General features: G+C 40.5%; 2 protein-coding genes across 2 annotated transcripts; both read left to right on the forward strand.

Moving 5' to 3' along the window:
* Positions 1–484: 484 nt before the first annotated feature.
* Positions 485–4,487, forward strand: LOC311285260 (putative transcription factor Ovo-like 1; the record flags this gene model as incomplete). The annotated part of the gene is made up of 3 exons (XM_084400838.1): positions 485–568; positions 1,717–1,900; positions 4,177–4,487. Exons 2-3 carry the CDS (start codon positions 1,786–1,788, stop codon positions 4,485–4,487), a joined length of 426 nt encoding a protein of 141 aa, XP_084256964.1. The 5' UTR covers positions 485–568; positions 1,717–1,785.
* Positions 4,488–9,429: 4,942 nt separating this feature from the next.
* On the forward strand, positions 9,430–17,063 carry LOC311285547 (uncharacterized protein). Its single transcript, XM_084401228.1, has 4 exons — positions 9,430–9,510; positions 9,642–9,720; positions 10,675–10,847; positions 15,779–17,063. Exons 2-4 carry the CDS (start codon positions 9,646–9,648, stop codon positions 15,891–15,893), a joined length of 363 nt encoding a protein of 120 aa, XP_084257354.1. The 5' UTR covers positions 9,430–9,510; positions 9,642–9,645; the 3' UTR covers positions 15,894–17,063.
* The last annotated feature ends 1,043 nt before the right edge of the window (positions 17,064–18,106 follow it).

Here is an 18,106-nt window from a genome sequence, read left to right on the forward strand (position 1 = left end):
ATATTTTAATTATGTATTTGTGCTGAAAACCAAATAAAAAAAAACCTGAGACATTTTTTTAATGTTATTTTAATATTTTTTGTACTAAAAACGAAACAAAAAGCCTGAGAAAAATATTTTATTTTATTATATTTAATATTTTTGTGTGCTGAAAACAAACCAAAAAAACTGAGAAAATTCAATACAAATATTAATGAAAAAAAGAAGAAAAAAAGAGAGATTTTTTGTTTTATTTGATCATATTTTACTCTTTTTTTGTGTTGAAAACTAAACAGAAAACCTGTGTGTGTGTCTGTCTCTGTGTGTGTGTGTGTGTGTGTGTGTGTGTGTGTGTGTGTGTGTGTGTGTGTGTGTGTGTGTGTGTGTGTGTGTTTCAGTAGCTGTACAGACACACAGTGCTGGTCTGGAATCAGTGTCGGAGAGCGTCCATAAACACACACCTGCTTCTGAAGCTCTGGAGCGTCGCAGAGAGGATTATGGGATGGAGAGAGTTCAGGCGTCTCAGAGTTCACTTCCTCTTCCTCTTCCTCTTCCTCCCGCTGCATTAACATCAGCACCGCTGAACAAGGTGACGACAAACATGAACTACACATCTCACATCCTCACATGGATACGAACAAACGTTCATCCAGTAACATTAACAGAACGTTCGTTCAGAGTTATCTGGGGCCTCGTTTATAAAACTGTGTGTAGGATCTATAAAAGCGTGTGTACGCCAGAACGCCAGATTCCCTTTATAAACCCAGTCAGAGGAAGACTGTGAACACGCGTCTCCTCACCGAAATAACCATATATGAGCTCACAACGCCTCGTTTTACTATGCATAACCTCATCTGCATATCATTTGCATATGCATATTCATCCACGTGATCCCATGTTTAACAGTACAAGACATTAGGAAAATATGAGATACGGATTTGCGTCACATTACATTGCTAAAGCATTTAGTAGCCGATCCTTGCCTTGTTTTTCAATAAATAAATAAAATAGCCTGATATAAAATACATTTCAGAGAAAGTTTTTCTCAATCTTTTCCACTGGCCAAATAGTATTTTTAATTGCTTTATATTTTTAATGGAAACAGAAAGGCCTTATTGATCATATTTCCTCAGATCACGAGTTCTGCTGTTATCATGCCCTGAGTGAACATTAACACACAGAACGCCTCAGGAGAAGTGTTCGACAGCAGCGCATACACTACTAATATTACTATTTATTAGAATATACTTTTTTTTTACTTCTCGGTAACGATTTGATGTAATTTAAGTGTTACTCCATTAATGAGAATGGCATATTTAATCTAAAAGTGTCTATCAGATGTATAACAGAGTTTAAATCATTCTTTTATTTATGTAAACTGTTATTGTGAACATCACTGTATCTATGATTATGACTCATAATGAATATTAAAGTGTTTTTCCTCAGATCTCCATCGGTGTCGTTAAACTGCTCCGTCTCTAATGTTCGTACACAGGATCAGAGTCATTGACAGATGCACACACACATTCTCCCGGCGAGTGTGTGTTTATAATTCACGACTCTTGTGTGTGAAGTGGCGTTCGGCTCTTATAAATGAATCTCCTGCTCTGTAATAAGCGTTGCGAATGCATTACTCATGGAGCGTTTGAGTTGGATGTTGGTCTAATGTTTTATAAATGCAGCTCGTTTCAGAGAACATTGAGTGTTTACACCTGCACATGTGTTCCTCTGATACAGGCGCGTGAATCCGGCGGCTCGTCTGAGTTTCTGTGTTCGGTGTGTCATAAAGCGTTCCCGCTCCAGCGCATGCTAACGCGACACCTGAAGTGTCACAGTCTGATCAAGAGACACCCGTGCAGATACTGCGGGAAAGGCTTCAACGACACCTTCGACCTCAAGAGACACATGCGCACACACACCGGTGAGAAAACCAGACAACATTTAAAGCGGTGGTATAATGCCCTTTACACAAATATGTCAAATAATCTCTGATGTCCCCAGAGTGTGTGTGTGAAATTTTAGCTCAAAATACCCCACAGATATTTTTATAGCATGGTAAAATTGCCACTTTTTGAGGGTGAGCAAAAATGCACCGTTTTTGTGTATGTTCCTTTAAATGCAAATGAGCTGCTGCTCCCGGCGCAGGGGCGGAGCTTCAATAGCTTGTTATGTTCAACCGGAGTCAGACAATGATGCTCCTCAAGAAGAAGTGACAACATGTAGACAACTTTTCTGAATGGTTAGTTGATGAATTTATGTAGCTGATGTGGAGTTATCTTCTAGTCATTGATTAGCATATTCTGTCTTGATAATCTATAAATCGCAGGTTTATGTAAATGTTAGGGTTGGTGATGTCACTAACCCGAGAGGAATGTGGTGTAGTCTCTACCAGCTGTTTGCTGTAGTTCTTAAAAAGCCATTTCTGTAAAAGAAAATATCTCCCTTTGCTTTGAACTTTGAGCATCATAACTTTGCAGATGTTGTTTATGCTCAAACAGCAACATTACACACTAACTAAAGTTAGAAAAGTCAAATCATAATCAACCACCCCTTTAGCATGACGGTAGAATAAAAGGCTAACAAGAACGATGACTATATCAGCGTCACACCAGAGCATGATATCTGTTTATTATAAGCGCTACAGTTTTGTTGTCTGTCGCTTTAAATGCTCAGGCTCTTTAAAGCATGATGGATTCTGATTGGCTGAAAACTTAAGAAGGTATGGTTTCTCTGTATCGTTATCGTTATACACTCACCTAAAGGATTATTAGGAACACCTGTTCAATTTCTCATTAATGAAATTAAATAATCAACCAATCGCATGGCAGTTGCTTCAATGCATTTAGGGGTGTGGTCCTGGGGTGGAAAATGCCTTGTTGATGCCAGAGGTCAGAGGAGAATGGGCCGACTGATTCAAGCTGATAGAAGAGCAACTTTGACTAAAATAACCACTCGTTACAACCGAGGTATGCAGCAAAGCATTTGTGAAGCCACAACACGCACAACCTTGAGGCCGATGGACTACAACAGCAGAAGACCCCACCGGGTACCACTCATCTCCACTACAAATAGGAAAAAGAGGCTACAATTTGCACGAGCTCACCAAAATTGGACAGTTGAAGACTGGAAAAATGTTGCCTGGTCTGATGAGTCTCGATTTCTGTTGAGACATTCAGATGGTAGAGTCAGAATTTGGCGTAAACAGAATGAGAACATGGATCCATCATGCCTTGTTACCACTGTGCAGGCTGGTGGTGGTGGTGTAATGGTGTGGGGGATGTTTTCTTGGCACACTTTAGGCCCCTTAGTGCCAATTGGGCATCGTTTAAATGCCACGGCCTACCTGAGCATTGTTTCTGACCATGTCCATCCCTTTATGACCACCATGTACCCATCCTCTGATGGCTACTTCCAGCAGGATAATGCACCATGTCACAAAGCTCGAATCATTTCAAATTGGTTTCTTGAACATGACAATGAGTTCACTGTACTAAAATGGCCCCCACAGTCACCAGATCTCAACCCAATAGAGCATCTTTGGGATGTGGTGGAACGGGAGCTTCGTGCCCTGGATGTGCATCCCACAAATCTCCATCAACTGCAAGATGCTATCCTATCAATATGGGCCAACATTTCTAAAGAATGCTTTCAGCACCTTGTTGAATCAATGCTACGTAGAATTAAGGCAGTTCTGAAGGAGAAAGGGGGTCAAACACAGTATTAGTATGGTGTTCCTAATAATCCTTTAGGTGAGTGTATGTGACTCTGTTGTTCTTTTATACATGGAACAATATCTTTATCATTATAGTTATCATCCTTGATGTGAACATTGGCACAAACATATATTTGTACAAAACTGGATGTATCGCCATAGACTGCTTGCTTTGGGTCAGTGAGATTTCTTAATGTTTTTTCTGCTCATATTTTGGTGAAAACTGTGATGCATTTTATTTTTCATGATTCTTTGTTGAATAGAAAATAAAAAACAGCATTTATTTGAAATAGAATCTTTTGTAACATTATAAATCTCTTTACTGTCACTTTTGATCAATTTAATGATTCTTTGAGCATAGAATCTTTATAAATGATCAATTTAATGCATCCTTGCTGATTATACAGGCTTAATCTTAGCGACCGCAGTGTCGTATCAGAGACAGTGTGTGTTCTGAGTGTGTGTGTGTGTGTGTGTGTGCGCAGGTATCCGCCCGTACAGGTGTGATCTGTGTGAGAAGGCCTTCACTCAGCGCTGCTCTCTGGAGTCTCACCTGAGGAAGATCCACGGCGTGCGGCAACAGTACGCGTACCGGCAGCGGCGCTCCAAGATCTTCGTGTGCGAGGACTGCGGCTTCACCTCGAGCCGACCCGACGAATACTTCCTCCACGTGAGACAGCAGCACCCGAGCAGCCCGGCCCTGCGCCGCTACTACCGCAAACACCTGCTGGAGAACCCGTCCGGCCACGGCATCGGGCCCTTCGTGCTGTATCCCTCCGCCGGCCTCTACATGTGAACACCAGCATCAAACACTCAGAGACCAACAAACCTTCTGACAGTAACGTCAGTAGATGTAGTGCATTCAGCCTTATCTGCTCTTTAATAACGTGCTGACACAAAACATCGTTCAAGGAGCGGTTTTACCTCAAACGTTCAGTTGGATGTTTTGACATTTTACTACTCTTGAACGTTACTACTTGTTTCAGAAGAACATTCCCATAATGTTTGAACATTTAGAAATAACATTTGCATAATAACTTAATGGGTTCATAGAACATATTTTTGTATTTATTTTTAGTAGGGATGCACCGATATGTAAATTTTGGATGTTACCGATAACCGATAATTCTTTATATTTCAAAGCCGATAAACGATATATTGGCCGATAAATGTAAATCATTTTTGAGAGCCTGATTGCAAAAACAAAAGTCTCACCATTAAAAGCCAAAGCTCTCAAAGTATGAACAAATGTTCTTCCAGTAACGTCAATAGAACGTTCGTTCAACGTTATCTACTTTTTAATAATGTTCTCACACAAAACAGGAGTGTTTTTTCCTGAAACGTTCAGTTTTTACATTTTTTAAAACTTGTTTCAGAAGAACTTCCAAAAGTAACATTCCCATGATGTTTGAACATTTAGAAATAACGTTTTCATAACTTAATGGGTTCTTAGAACATATTTTTGTGAGCTGGGTATGACACTCAATATTTTCTTATTTATTTTAGTAGGGATGCACCAATATGAACATTTTGGCTGATAACCGATAGTTCTTTATATTTGAAAGCCGACAACCGATAATTCTTTGTATTTTAAAGCCGACAACCGATAATTATTTCTATTTGAAAGCCGACAACCAATAATTCTTTGTATTTGAAAGCCGACAACCGATAATTATTTCTATTTGAAAGCCGACAACCGATAATTCTTTGTATTTGAAAGCCGACAACCGATAATTATTTCTATTTGAAAGCCGACAACCGATAATTATTTCTATTTGAAAGCCGACAACCGATAATTATTTCTATTTGAAAGCCGACAACCGATAATTATTTCTATTTGAAAGCCGACAACCGATAATTCTTTGTATTTGAAAGCCGACAACCGATAATTATTTCTATTTGAAAGCCGACAACCGATAATTATTTCTATTTGAAAGCCGACAACCGATAATTATTTCTATTTGAAAGCCGACAACCGATATATTGGCCGATAAATCAAAATCCACATTTTGATATAATTTTTGAGAGCCTGATTACAAAAACAAAAGTCTCACCATTAAAAGCCACGTCCCAAACACACAATTATGACGTTCTCATTATAATTTTCTGTAGCCGATATGACAGACTTGCGCTGCACATGCTGAACAGCCGACACCGATATGGTGGCCAATATATCGTGCATCCCAATATTTTAGCACTCGAGGAATTAAACATGCAGCATAGATGACAACGATGTAACATACTTATGTTTGTGTTACTCTTTCACATGCTGTTTAATCCTGGCTTCTGAACACAACACGAGCTGTGAGATCTGCTGCATGTCGTCTCTGTCTTCAATAAACTTGATTCTTTTACACCCTTTCAGAGGAAAGTCCTGAGTGTTCATGCTGCTGCTAACAGCGTAACACACACACACACACACACACACAGACACACACTTCACTGCTGTGCTGCCAAAATACAGTTTACACACAACAAGAGTAACTATATAACACTCAGTTATAGTCTCTCTCCTCGTTCTGTCTGTCTGTGCTGAAAGCTTATTTTTACACGGAGGATCCACAATGACACACTGTAAAAAAACAACATTCATAATCAGTATCTCTTGAATTTCAGTAAAAAAATTAAATGATCTTTTAAACAAAATAAATGACTTGAATTCTGTTGTGCCAGTTTTTACATTATGTGAAACATCTCTAAAGTAAATGAGTTTTTGCAGAGTAAACTAGAACACTAACACTGTTCATGAGGGAATCAGGTTTGGGATTATTTATGAAAACTATTTGAGTTCAATGTGTTGAGGATCCGCAAACCAGCCTGAGAGAGTATGTGTCGTCTGTCTCCCTCTAGTGGTGTGTTACACAACCACACACACCTTCAGTCACACACACAACCAGCAGCATGTGACGTGAATGGAGAACTAAACTATTATATACATAATAAAAATAGATGAGAAGTTCCTAAAGGAAACACCGGCATAACAGTAGAGGGATAATGCTGGAGTGACTGATATAAAGATGCAGAACCGGAGAGAGAAACAGAGAGTAGGCTAAGAAGTAAACAGCCGAAGCATCATAACTCACAATCGCTCAATAATCATCACAACTGCACTCATTATGGCATCATCACTGGCATTAATCAAGATATCATCAATGCATTCATTATCATTACAAAAGCAACAGGTCCTGCACGTGTGTGTGTGTGTGTGTGTGTGTGTGTGTGTGTTCAGCATGTCGAGCCCTGTGCGGGAAGTGTGTGTGCCATGAACCTTTAATCTCCAGAGCCGCTAATCCTGCTCTCGACCTGCTAATGCTCATCAGAGGGAAAGAACACACACACACACACACACACACACACACACACACACACACACACACACACACACACACACACACACACACACACACACACACACACACACACACACACACACACACACAATACTCACATGTATCTGAAATCATGTGTACCAAAAAAAAAAGTAATGAATTTATGTTTTTATGTATGCTAATGTCATGGTATTCTTAGAAGTACCTGGAATACTATAGTAAATGAATATGATATTTATTCATTATCATGGTTTATATCAAAAAGTACCTTGGATGTTACAATCACCAGTTAAACAATTTTACTCTGTGAGTGTGTGTGTGTGTGTGTGTGTGTGTATGTGTGATACAAGACGAGAGACATGAATCCAGCACAACGATGTAACGAGGTTAGAGTCATTAGACACAAATCCTAGAATAACAATACAGTATGGCATGCCGTTCAGGAAATAATTCATGTGTATTGTGTGAATATGGATTGGTTCACTGGTTGAATGTATGGTTTAATGACAAACGCATTGGTTTATAATACATTGGTATAACCAGACATATACTGGTTTAGATACATCGGTCTGATCAAGTGTACATGGGTTTGCTCCTTTATACACTGGTTTGTTCAAGTAAACATTGGGCTCCTCAAATATGCATTGGTTTCCCCAACTATATATTGGTTTAGATACATCGGTTTCCTCAAATATATATTGGTTTCTTATTCACCTATTCTTATGTATTAAATACATATAGTTGAGGAAACCAATGAATCTAAACCAATATATAGTTGAGGAAACCAATGAATCTAAACCAATATATAGTTGAGGAAACCAATGAATCTAAACCAATATATAGTTGAGGAAACCAATGTATTTAAACCAATATATAGTTGAGGAAACCAATGTATCTAAACCAATATATAGTTGAGGAAACCAATGTATTTAAACCAATATATAGTTGAGGAAACCAATGAATCTAAACCAATATATAGTTGAGGAAACCAATGTATCTAAACCAATATATAGTTGAGGAAACCAATGTATCTAAACCAATATATAGTTGAGGAAACCAATGTATTTAAACCAATATATAGTTGAGGAAACCAATGTATCTAAACCAATATATAGTTGAGGAAACCAATGTATCTAAACCAATATATAGTTGAGGAAACCAATGTATTTAAACCAATATATAGTTGAGGAAACCAATGAATCTAAACCAATATATAGTTGAGGAAACCAATGTATCTAAACCAATATATAGTTGAGGAAACCAATGTATCTAAACCAATATAAAGTTGAGGAAACCAATGAATCTAAACCAATATATAGTTGAGGAAACCAATGTATTTAAACCAATATATAGTTGAGGAAACCAATGTATCTAAACCAATATATAGTTGAGGAAACCAATGTATTTAAACCAATATATAGTTGAGGAAACCAATGAATCTAAACCAATATATAGTTGAGGAAACCAATGTATCTAAACCAATATATAGTTGAGGAAACCAATGTATCTAAACCAATATAAAGTTGAGGAAACCAATGAATCTAAACCAATATATAGTTGAGGAAACCAATGTATCTAAACCAATATATAGTTGAGGAAACCAATGTATCTAAACCAATATATAGTTGAGGAAACCAATGTATTTAAACCAATATATAGTTGAGGAAACCAATGTATTTAAACCAATATATAGTTGAGGAAACCAATGTATCTAAACCAATATATAGTTGAGGAAACCAATGAATCTAATCAAAATATACTCGATGAAAACAATATCTATACAAACCAATGTATAACTGAAGAAACCAATATATACTTGAGGAAACCGATGTATCTAAACCAATATATAGTTGGGGAAACCAATGCATATTTGAGGAGCCCAATGTTTACTTGAACAAACCAGTGTATAAAGGAGCAAACCCATGTACACTTGATCAGACCGATGTATCTAAACCAGTATATGTCTGGTTATACCAATGTATTATAAACCAATGCGTTTGTCATTAAACCATACATTCAACCAGTGAACCAATCCATATTCACACAATACACATGAATTATTTCCTGAACGGCTTGCCATAATACAGTGTTTGTTTGTTTCTGATCAACATGTGATCGACTGAGATGCTGGCGTCCAGATTCTCACACACACACACACACACACACACACACACACACACACACACACACACACACACACACACACACACACACACACACACACACACACACACACACACACACACACACACATTCACACCCTCTATCTCTCACACACACACACACACACACACACACACACACACACACACACACACACACACACACACTTTCTGTCCTGCTGTGTCATTCAGTGACGCATGGACCTGTTCCCTCATTAGGATCTTACAGGGATTATTAAAGCTTTTCCTAGCGGATTCAACACTGACACTGCAAACACTCACACACACACACTCACACTCACACACAGCGTTCCTGTGAAGCGTGAAGGTGAAGGCTCTCATTAGACCGTTTGTGCAGGTTTTTGTATTTGTGTTTGGATGAGTAGAGTAACTGCAAGACTCTCTCTCTCTCTCTCTCTCTCTCTCTCTGTGTGTGTGTGTGTGTGTGTGTGTGTGTAGTGTGATGTCCACAGGTCCACAGGACTCCAGCATGGAGCAGCTTCGTCTGCAGAGGAGAGGAGAACACACGTCACATCAGGTACTCACACACTTCTCACACACATCTCACACACTTCTCATATTAGACCAATCATTTGTCTCAGTTTGTGTTTCTCTGTGTGGATTCATGTTTGTTGGAGGTTGTTGTTAAACTACAGCTTGAAATGCTAAGCATCAAACACATCTAATAATTTTTTTAAAGAAATTGTATAACACTAATTTCCCTGGAATAGCAACAATACATTTGGGTAACACTTTATTATACAGTGTCCTTGTTACATATGTAACATGTACTTACCGTAGTAATAACAGTGAATTATGCATAATTACATGCAATTAACCCTCAACCAAACCCTAACCCTATAGTAAGTACATGTGGTTAATTAATATTACTCAGTACTTAAATATATAATTACACTGTAACAATGACTCCTTAAAATAAAGTGTAACAACATTTTTATGTCATGTAGATCTTATTTGCATGTCCATTGCTCTATCTCACCATCATATGTATAAGCAAATATGCAAACTCTTGGAACTTAACTACAGTAAACATCTACACTTCTATGAGTTGAATCATAAAGGAATTATTTATCATGTATTTGGGCCAGACTGCTGTAATTTTGTGGAAAAAGATCAATAATCTGTCTGGTCAAAATCATTTTATAACAGTAATAGCCAGTAGATGCTGTGCATCATCTCTGCAAGTATTATTATGCTTAATAAATATACATTTTAGATATTTATTCCAGTTCTTTGTTTGGTCAGATTGCATATCTAGGCCTACAAAAAGAGTGATCCACTCAGAAAAGCTTATAAAGCATTTAAAAGTGCCTCTATTCTGCTGTTTTAAAGGTTCCTAATGATATTTCAGAGTCTCCTACAACAGGTTCTCCCGCATCCGAGGTCTAAATCACTGTGATGTCCTCGTGATCTGCAGCGTCAGCTCTTTCCTCTCAGGGTCTGAAACGCTTCCATTTCACTTTCCCGTCAGATTTTCCCGGAGCCGTCGGAGCAGATGAAGAGCCCCGCGGCGCGACTGAAGGAGCGTCTGCCGTCGATCGTGGTGGAGCCGTCGGAGGAGAGCGGAGGACACCCCGTCCCTGAGGAGGACGACCCTTTCCATGACCCCGCCGGCAGCGCTCAGCCTCAGGCCCATGTGGACGGGTCGGTACCGGCGTCACACCGGATTCTGTAACCTGTCGGCTCGATCACGTCCCGGTCTTCAGCGGCTGCGTTTACATGCCAACAAATAATCCGTTAGTAATGCGATCGACGGCTCACTCGCACTGAAAAGCCTTCATGTAAACACATTAAAGGGTTCGTTCACCCGAAGATGAAAGTTCTGTCAGTAATCACTCTCCCTCATGTTGTTCCAATCCAAGACTGTCGTTCATCTCCGGAACACAGATGAAGATATTGTTGATGAAATCTGAGAGCTGTCTCACTCCTCCATAGGCTTCTCTGTAACTGAAACTTGTTATTAAAGACATCGTTAAAATAGTCCGAGTGACTAAAGCGGCTCAACCTTAAGTTCATCAAGCGACGAGAATACTTTTTGTGCGCAAAAAATACAAAAATAACGCCTTTATTCAACTCTTCATGTTCTTCTGTGTTTCTCTGAGTGAGTTCACGAGACGCATGAGGAACTGAGGAGAAGACGGAGACGGGTCTCGATGTTTAAAATGGTTCTGAAGTGTGCATTTCCTGGATGTCCGAATCGTGAGAAACCAACGAGAAAACGTGAAAGTGCCTGACCAATGAATGGCTTACCTTTCACACTTTCCCATCCAATGATGGTGAGCGTCGTCTCCTCAGTTCTGGCGCATGCGTCTCGTGAACTCACTCAGAGAAACACACGGAGGAACATGAAGAGTTGAATAAAGGCGTTATTTTTGTGTTTTTTTTGCGCACACAAAGTATTCTCGTTGCTTGATAAACTTAAGGTTGAGCCGCTGTAGTCACTGGACTATATTAACGATGTCTTTACTAACTTTTCTGGGCCGGCAAGTTTCAGTAACAGAGAAGCCTATGGAGGAGTGAGACAGCTCTCAGATTTCATCAAAAATATCTTAATTTGTGTTTCCAAGATGAACGACAGTCTTACGGGGTTGAACAACATGAGAGAGAGTGATTACTGACAGAACTTTCATTTTTGGGTGAACTAACCCTTTAAACGATCCGATTGAGCTCGATCCAAATGAGATTTCGATCGGATTGTAAGGGGTGGTTTATTCCTTTTCTAATCCGATGGAGAGAACATGTAAACACAAGTAAACCCAAACTGAAAGGACTGCGCATGTGCAATGACTCAGAAATAGCGCAGTGACGTAGAAATAGCGTAATGACATGTGACGCGCTGAACAAGCAGCACGATACAACCAGAGCCCGTCTACGGAGAGCCTGGCCACTCCCTATTAAAGGAGAACTTGGTAACTTTTTTAACTTAATAAAACTGTCTAGAAATCATTTGGATGGTTAAACAACCTGTTCTGGTGATATTGGTGACTTTCCCCGCTCCTCCCAGCGTTCCCAGGCGGAAAACCAACCTTGCAACTTGGGCACTACCGTCCCGGCAAGATAGAAATTGGAAGTCTCGTGAGAAGCGAGAACGAGAACGAGAACGAAACACGAATTGCTTTACGGCAATTCGACATAAACACACACGCATGTATGATGTATTACCAGATTACCCACCTCGGTAGACCTAGCTCCACACGATACAGTTGGCTTGCTCCGATCAAAACAAACGCACATGAGCAGCGGTAGAGAGGGGGAGGAGGCCGCCGCAAGTGAGTTTTTTACGACAGTGTTGTGAAATATACGCCCCCCCACAGCTGTAGGGGGAGCTCGCGGGGAAAACATGCGACAACAAAAGGGAAAATCAGCAAAGAAGTGACTAGAGTTCGCTAGAGTTGCCAAGTTCTCCTTTAAGTCCTTTTGTACCGAATGTTGGTTGTAGTTCCACCAGAGCTCCACTGGGGGCGATCGCCCATGAGTGCAGAATGAATGGGAGTCTATGGAGCTAGACGGCTAAATGTGTCTCTTTCACCCGATTGCCGTTGAGAAATCTCAGATTTGATTGTAGGTTTTGCAAGTTCAACATGGGTTATAGGTCGAAAGTTGAATGAACGAGTACTTATGTCCTTTAGATTTCTTACAGGTTCAGTTGTTGTTGCCCATAACACGCTAGCGTTCTGCTAATGAACGCTGATTGGTCAGTGAAGGGCTGATTACGACCGCTTGATGGTCTTTTAAAACAACAAAACAAAAACTCATCCAGCACATGTTTACCTGTGTCAGCTGTGTTGTGTGTTTACCTGTGTCAGCTGTGTGTGTTTCCCTGTGTCAGCTGTGTTGTGTGTTTGCCTGTGTCGGCTGTGTGTGTTTACCTGTGTCAGCTGTGTGTGTTTACCTGTGTCATCTGTGTTGTGTGTTTGCCTGTGTCAGCTGTGTTGTGTGTTTGCCTGTGTCAGCTGTGTTGTGTGTTTACCTGTGTCAGCTGTGTTGTGTGTTTGCCTGTGTCAGCTGTGTTGTGTGTTTGCCTGTGTCAGCTGTGTGTGTTTACCTGTGTCAGCTGTGTGTGTTTACCTGTGTCAGCTGTGTGTGTTTCCCTGTGTCAGCTGTGTGTGTTTCCCTGTGTCAGCTGTGTGTGTTTCCCTGTGTCAGCTGTGTGTGTTTACCTGTGTCAGCTGTGTTGTGTGTTTACCTGTGTCAGCTGTGTTGTGTGTTTGCCTGTGTCGGCTGTGTGTGTTTACCTGTGTCAGCTGTGTGTGTTTCCCTGTGTCAGCTGTGTGTGTTTACCTGTGTCAGCTGTGTTGTGTGTTTACCTGTGTCAGCTGTGTTGTGTGTTTGCCTGTGTCGGCTGTGTGTGTTTACCTGTGTCAGCTGTGTGTGTTTACCTGTGTCAGCTGTGTTGTGTGTTTGCCTGTGTCAGCTGTGTTGTGTGTTTGCCTGTGTCAGCTGTGTTGTGTGTTTACCTGTGTCAGCTGTGTTGTGTGTTTGCCTGTGTCAGCTGTGTTGTGTGTTTACCTGTGTCAGCTGTGTGTGTTTACCTGTGTCAGCTGTGTGTGTTTACCTGTGTCAGCTGTGTGTGTTTCCCTGTGTCAGCTGTGTTGTGTGTTTGCCTGTGTCGGCTGTGTGTGTTTACCTGTGTCAGCTGTGTGTGTTTACCTGTGTCAGCTGTGTTGTGTGTTTGCCTGTGTCAGCTGTGTGTGTTTGCCTGTGTCAGCTGTGTGTGTTTGCCTGTGTCAGCTGTGTTGTGTGTTTGCCTGTGTCAGCTGTGTTGTGTGTTTACCTGTGTCAGCTGTGTGTGTTTACCTGTGTCAGCTGTGTTGTGTGTTTACCTGTGTCAGCTGTGTGTGTTTACCTGTGTCAGCTGTGTTGTGTGTTTGCCTGTGTCAGCTGTGTTGTGTGTTTACCTGTGTCAGCTGTGTTGTGTTTACCTGTGTCAGCTGTGTGTGTTTACCTGTGTCAGCTGTGTGTGTTTACCTGTGTCAGCTGTGTGTGTTTACCTGTGTCAGCTGTGTTGTGTGTTTACCTGTGTCAGCTGTGTGTGTTTACCTGTGTCAGCTGTGTGTGTTTACCTGTGTCAGCTGTGTTGTGTGTTTACCTGTGTCAGCTGTGTGTGTTTACCTGTGTCAGCTGTGTTGTGTGTTTGCCTGTGTCAGCTGTGTGTGTTTACCTGTGTCAGCTGTGTGTGTTTACCTGTGTCAGCTGTGTTGTGTGTTTGCCTGTGTCAGCTGTGTGTGTTTGCCTGTGTCAGCTGTGTGTGTTTGCCTGTGTCGGCTGTGTGTGTTTGCCTGTGTCAGCTGTGTTGTCGATGCCTCGAGAGAAAAGAAAGTGCAGAGCGCGAAAGCACCAAAGTGACTGAAGGATTGCCGTAAAGCAGTATCTCTGGTCGTACGATGTGTATGACGTCATTGACATTTTAAAAGACTTTTTAAAGCAAATAAGTGACTCTAAAAAATCTAACACTCAGCAATGTGTAATTTCTTTGCATCTCCTTTCGAATACAACATTCAAATTACTAGACAAAAAATTATATCCTGAGAAAAGTGGATTTTGAGGGGCATAGCGCCATAGACCTCCATTCATCCTGCACTCGTCCTGTGAGCGCCCTCATGTGGAGCCAGAGAGGAACTGCACTCGTCCTGTGAGCGCCCTCATGTGGAGCCAGAGTGGAACTGCACTCGTCCTGTGAGCGCCCTCATGTGGAGCCAGAGAGGAACTGCACTCGTCCTGTGAGCGCCCTCATGTGGAGCCAGAGTGGAACTGCACTCGTCCTGTGAGCGCCCTCATGTGGAGCCAGAGTGTAACTGCACTCGTCCTGTGAACGCCCTCATGTGGAGCCAGAGTGGAACTGCACTCGTCCTGTGAGCGCCCTCATGTGGAGCCAGAGTGGAACTGCACTCGTCCTGTGAGCGCCCTCATGTGGAGCCAGAGTGGAACTGCACCCGTCCTGTGAGCGCCCTCATGTGGAGCCAGAGTGGAACTGCACTCGTCCTGTGAGCGCCCTCATGTGGAGCCAGACTGGAACTGCACTCGTCCTGTGAGCGCCCTCATGTGGAGCCAGAGTGGAACTGCACTCGTCCTGTGAGCGCCCTCATGTGGAGCCAGAGTGGAACTGCACTCGTCCTGTGAGCGCCCTCATGTGGAGCCAGAGTGGAACTGCAACCAGTTCAGAAGCTGGAAGTTTACTGAGAGTGGAACTTCTCCCCTTATTAGACATTCTCTGATACAACGGTTCATACGCTCACTGTCTCCAAATCATGACCAGAAACGGATAAATATTAAGTCTGCTGTTTAAAACAAATAAAGAACCAGTGTATGAGAATGGTTATTATGCGCAAACAGCGCAAAACTCTGTATATTCGTGTGCGCATGTCAAAAAATATATTCCGATTTAAAGCTTGTGACATATAAACGTGTACATTAACCCGATCACATGTTTAGCGTTCATGTAAACACTACGTTCAGATTCATCAATCGGAATGAATTCAGTCCGATTGAAACAAAAGCTGTGCATGTAAACGCAGCCAGTGAAGCTTTACTAGCATGTGAATAAATTAATCCACCTACTTCTTTGTCTGTTCCAGAGTTCCTGGCTTTAAACGTTCATCCATACCCTGCATTCAGATCGACTACAGCAGACTGACTCCGCCCCCTTCGCCTACATCATCACGCGTAGCCCCGCCCTGTTTCCCCGGCTGAGAGACGAACAGAAACATCAGCACAGATCAGGATATTTACATTCAATCACAACTGGAAAATATGGGATTTAAACCTAGTTATAGGCCTAAAAGAAAAGTTTTAGGATTTTTAAAAATATAAAACAAACAGATTGTGCTCGATTTCTTCTATATGACTAATTTTTAAGTGTCGTTGATCATGTGACTCTTTGTATGGACAGACTGAAGCCCTAGATGTTCTTTGGATGAATGTGTTAGTTCAATATTTCACTGCAATTGTAAGACTGATATAAATTAAGAAAAATGCAAAATAAAAGCATTTTCCTCAGTGCAACTAGCAACGCCAAGGTCATGGGTTCGATTCCCAGGGAAATGTACAGTATTCTTTCAATGCAATGGAAAAGCATCTGCTAAATGCATGAATGTAAATGTATATTTCTCTGGTGGTCTCAGACTTGTGCACACGTCTATCGACTGAAAACACTTCCGCACGATACACATTCTGATAACCAGGAAATCAAAGTATTCGATCAATATACGATATCAAAGTGTTTAGACTACAAAAATAATGTTTCTTCTTAATATTTCGGTCTTGTTTTCCAGCACAAATATCTAAAGATTCTTAAATCAAGATACATTTACTGGAGAAGAAGCAAAATTACTTCAGATATTAAGTCTTGTTTATGAAAAATGCATCAAAATGAAGTGAGTTTGTGCTTAAAAAATGTTTTTAAAAACAAATATCTGCCAGTTTACGGTCAGAAAAATAAACTTGTTTTCTCTTTAAATTAAGTATATATTTCTGACTCCACTGGAAATAATAATAATTCATATCTTCAGTCATGTTTTAAGCACAAACTCACTTTATTTTGATGCATTTTCATAAAATAAAAAAAAACTCTGTAATATTTGACCGAAAATATTAACATTTAGCTTTTTTAGATTTTGTTTTTACTTCTTTGGAATGGTACGAAACTTGGTAAAGGTTTTGGCACTTACTGTGTGAACACAACACAATCATAGACGTGATTCGAACAGGTTTAATGGTCCTGAAAAACAGCCACACTTGTTCTGCTCGCGGTCAGAAATGCCGAGTTTCCTCTAGTGGAAGCGTTTGGAACTGCAGCCGAACAACATCTCACCGAAAGATCATAGTTTCAGAGTAAAACATGTTTTGGAAAATATGTCATATAAAAATTTAAAATAGTATTTTTATGCTTTTTTATTATAATAAACTTAAAATTCAATAAAAAAAAATGTATTTCACTTTTTAAACTTTTTTCACTTCATCAATAATCTGCCAAGTGTCGTCTTTAAAAAGAGATCAAACTTCAGTCTGTCGCTCTAAAGCGTTCGAGATTTACCAGTTTAAGATCTCACCTCTATGCTCAAAAAGCAAATAAATAGATTATAACTACTGCATAAGTATAATGTAGTTCCATAAAATCCCCTAAAAATACAAAATATTACAATTATAAAAATAATTTACTTGAAAAAAAAAAAAAAGAAAAAAGAAAAGAATGTTTAGATATTAGTCGCCTACTGGAAAACAAGACAAATACTGAGGAAGAACATGTTTTGCAGTGTTTGTGTTAGACTGAATAAAGTTTATTATAAGTGTTAACCGTTAGATTCGCATCTGTCTTGATATTTAAGCCACAGGTTTGAGTTCCAGCATTTCATCAGAGTTTGTGTTTTTCATTGTACACACACTTCCAGTGAGACGCACAGTATGTCTTCCCTTACACACGACTGTGCTAATAAAGCCCGTTTTAATGTCTGACACTGGATTTGTGTGACTGTTTCTGGCCATAATAAACGATAAAACATGAGCTTGTACTGGATTGTGAGTGAGTGTGTGTGTGTTCCTCACATGAGCTTGTACTGGATTGTGTGTGTGTGTGTGTGTGTGTGTGTTCCTCACATGAGCTTGTACTGGATTGTGAGTGAGTGTGTGTGTGTTCCTCACATGAGCTTGTACTGGATTGTGAGTGAGTGTGTGTGTGTTCCTCACATGAGCTTGTACTGGATTGTGTGTGTGTGTGTGTGTGTGTGTGTGTGTGTGTGTTCCTCACATGAGCACAAGGAGGCAGTGCAACACAAGCACAGTGAGAATCTTCCTCATCTACATGTTCAACGAGAGCCTGATCTGAGGTTCAGAAGTAGATTGTGTTTACTGTCAGAAGCCAAGCATGCACAGTAATAACTAACCCGTTACGAAATGAGTCTGATAAG

This window comes from Rutilus rutilus (assembly GCF_951802725.1).
Source record: "Rutilus rutilus genome assembly, chromosome: 25".
Classification (NCBI taxonomy): domain Eukaryota; kingdom Metazoa; phylum Chordata; class Actinopteri; order Cypriniformes; family Leuciscidae; genus Rutilus; species Rutilus rutilus.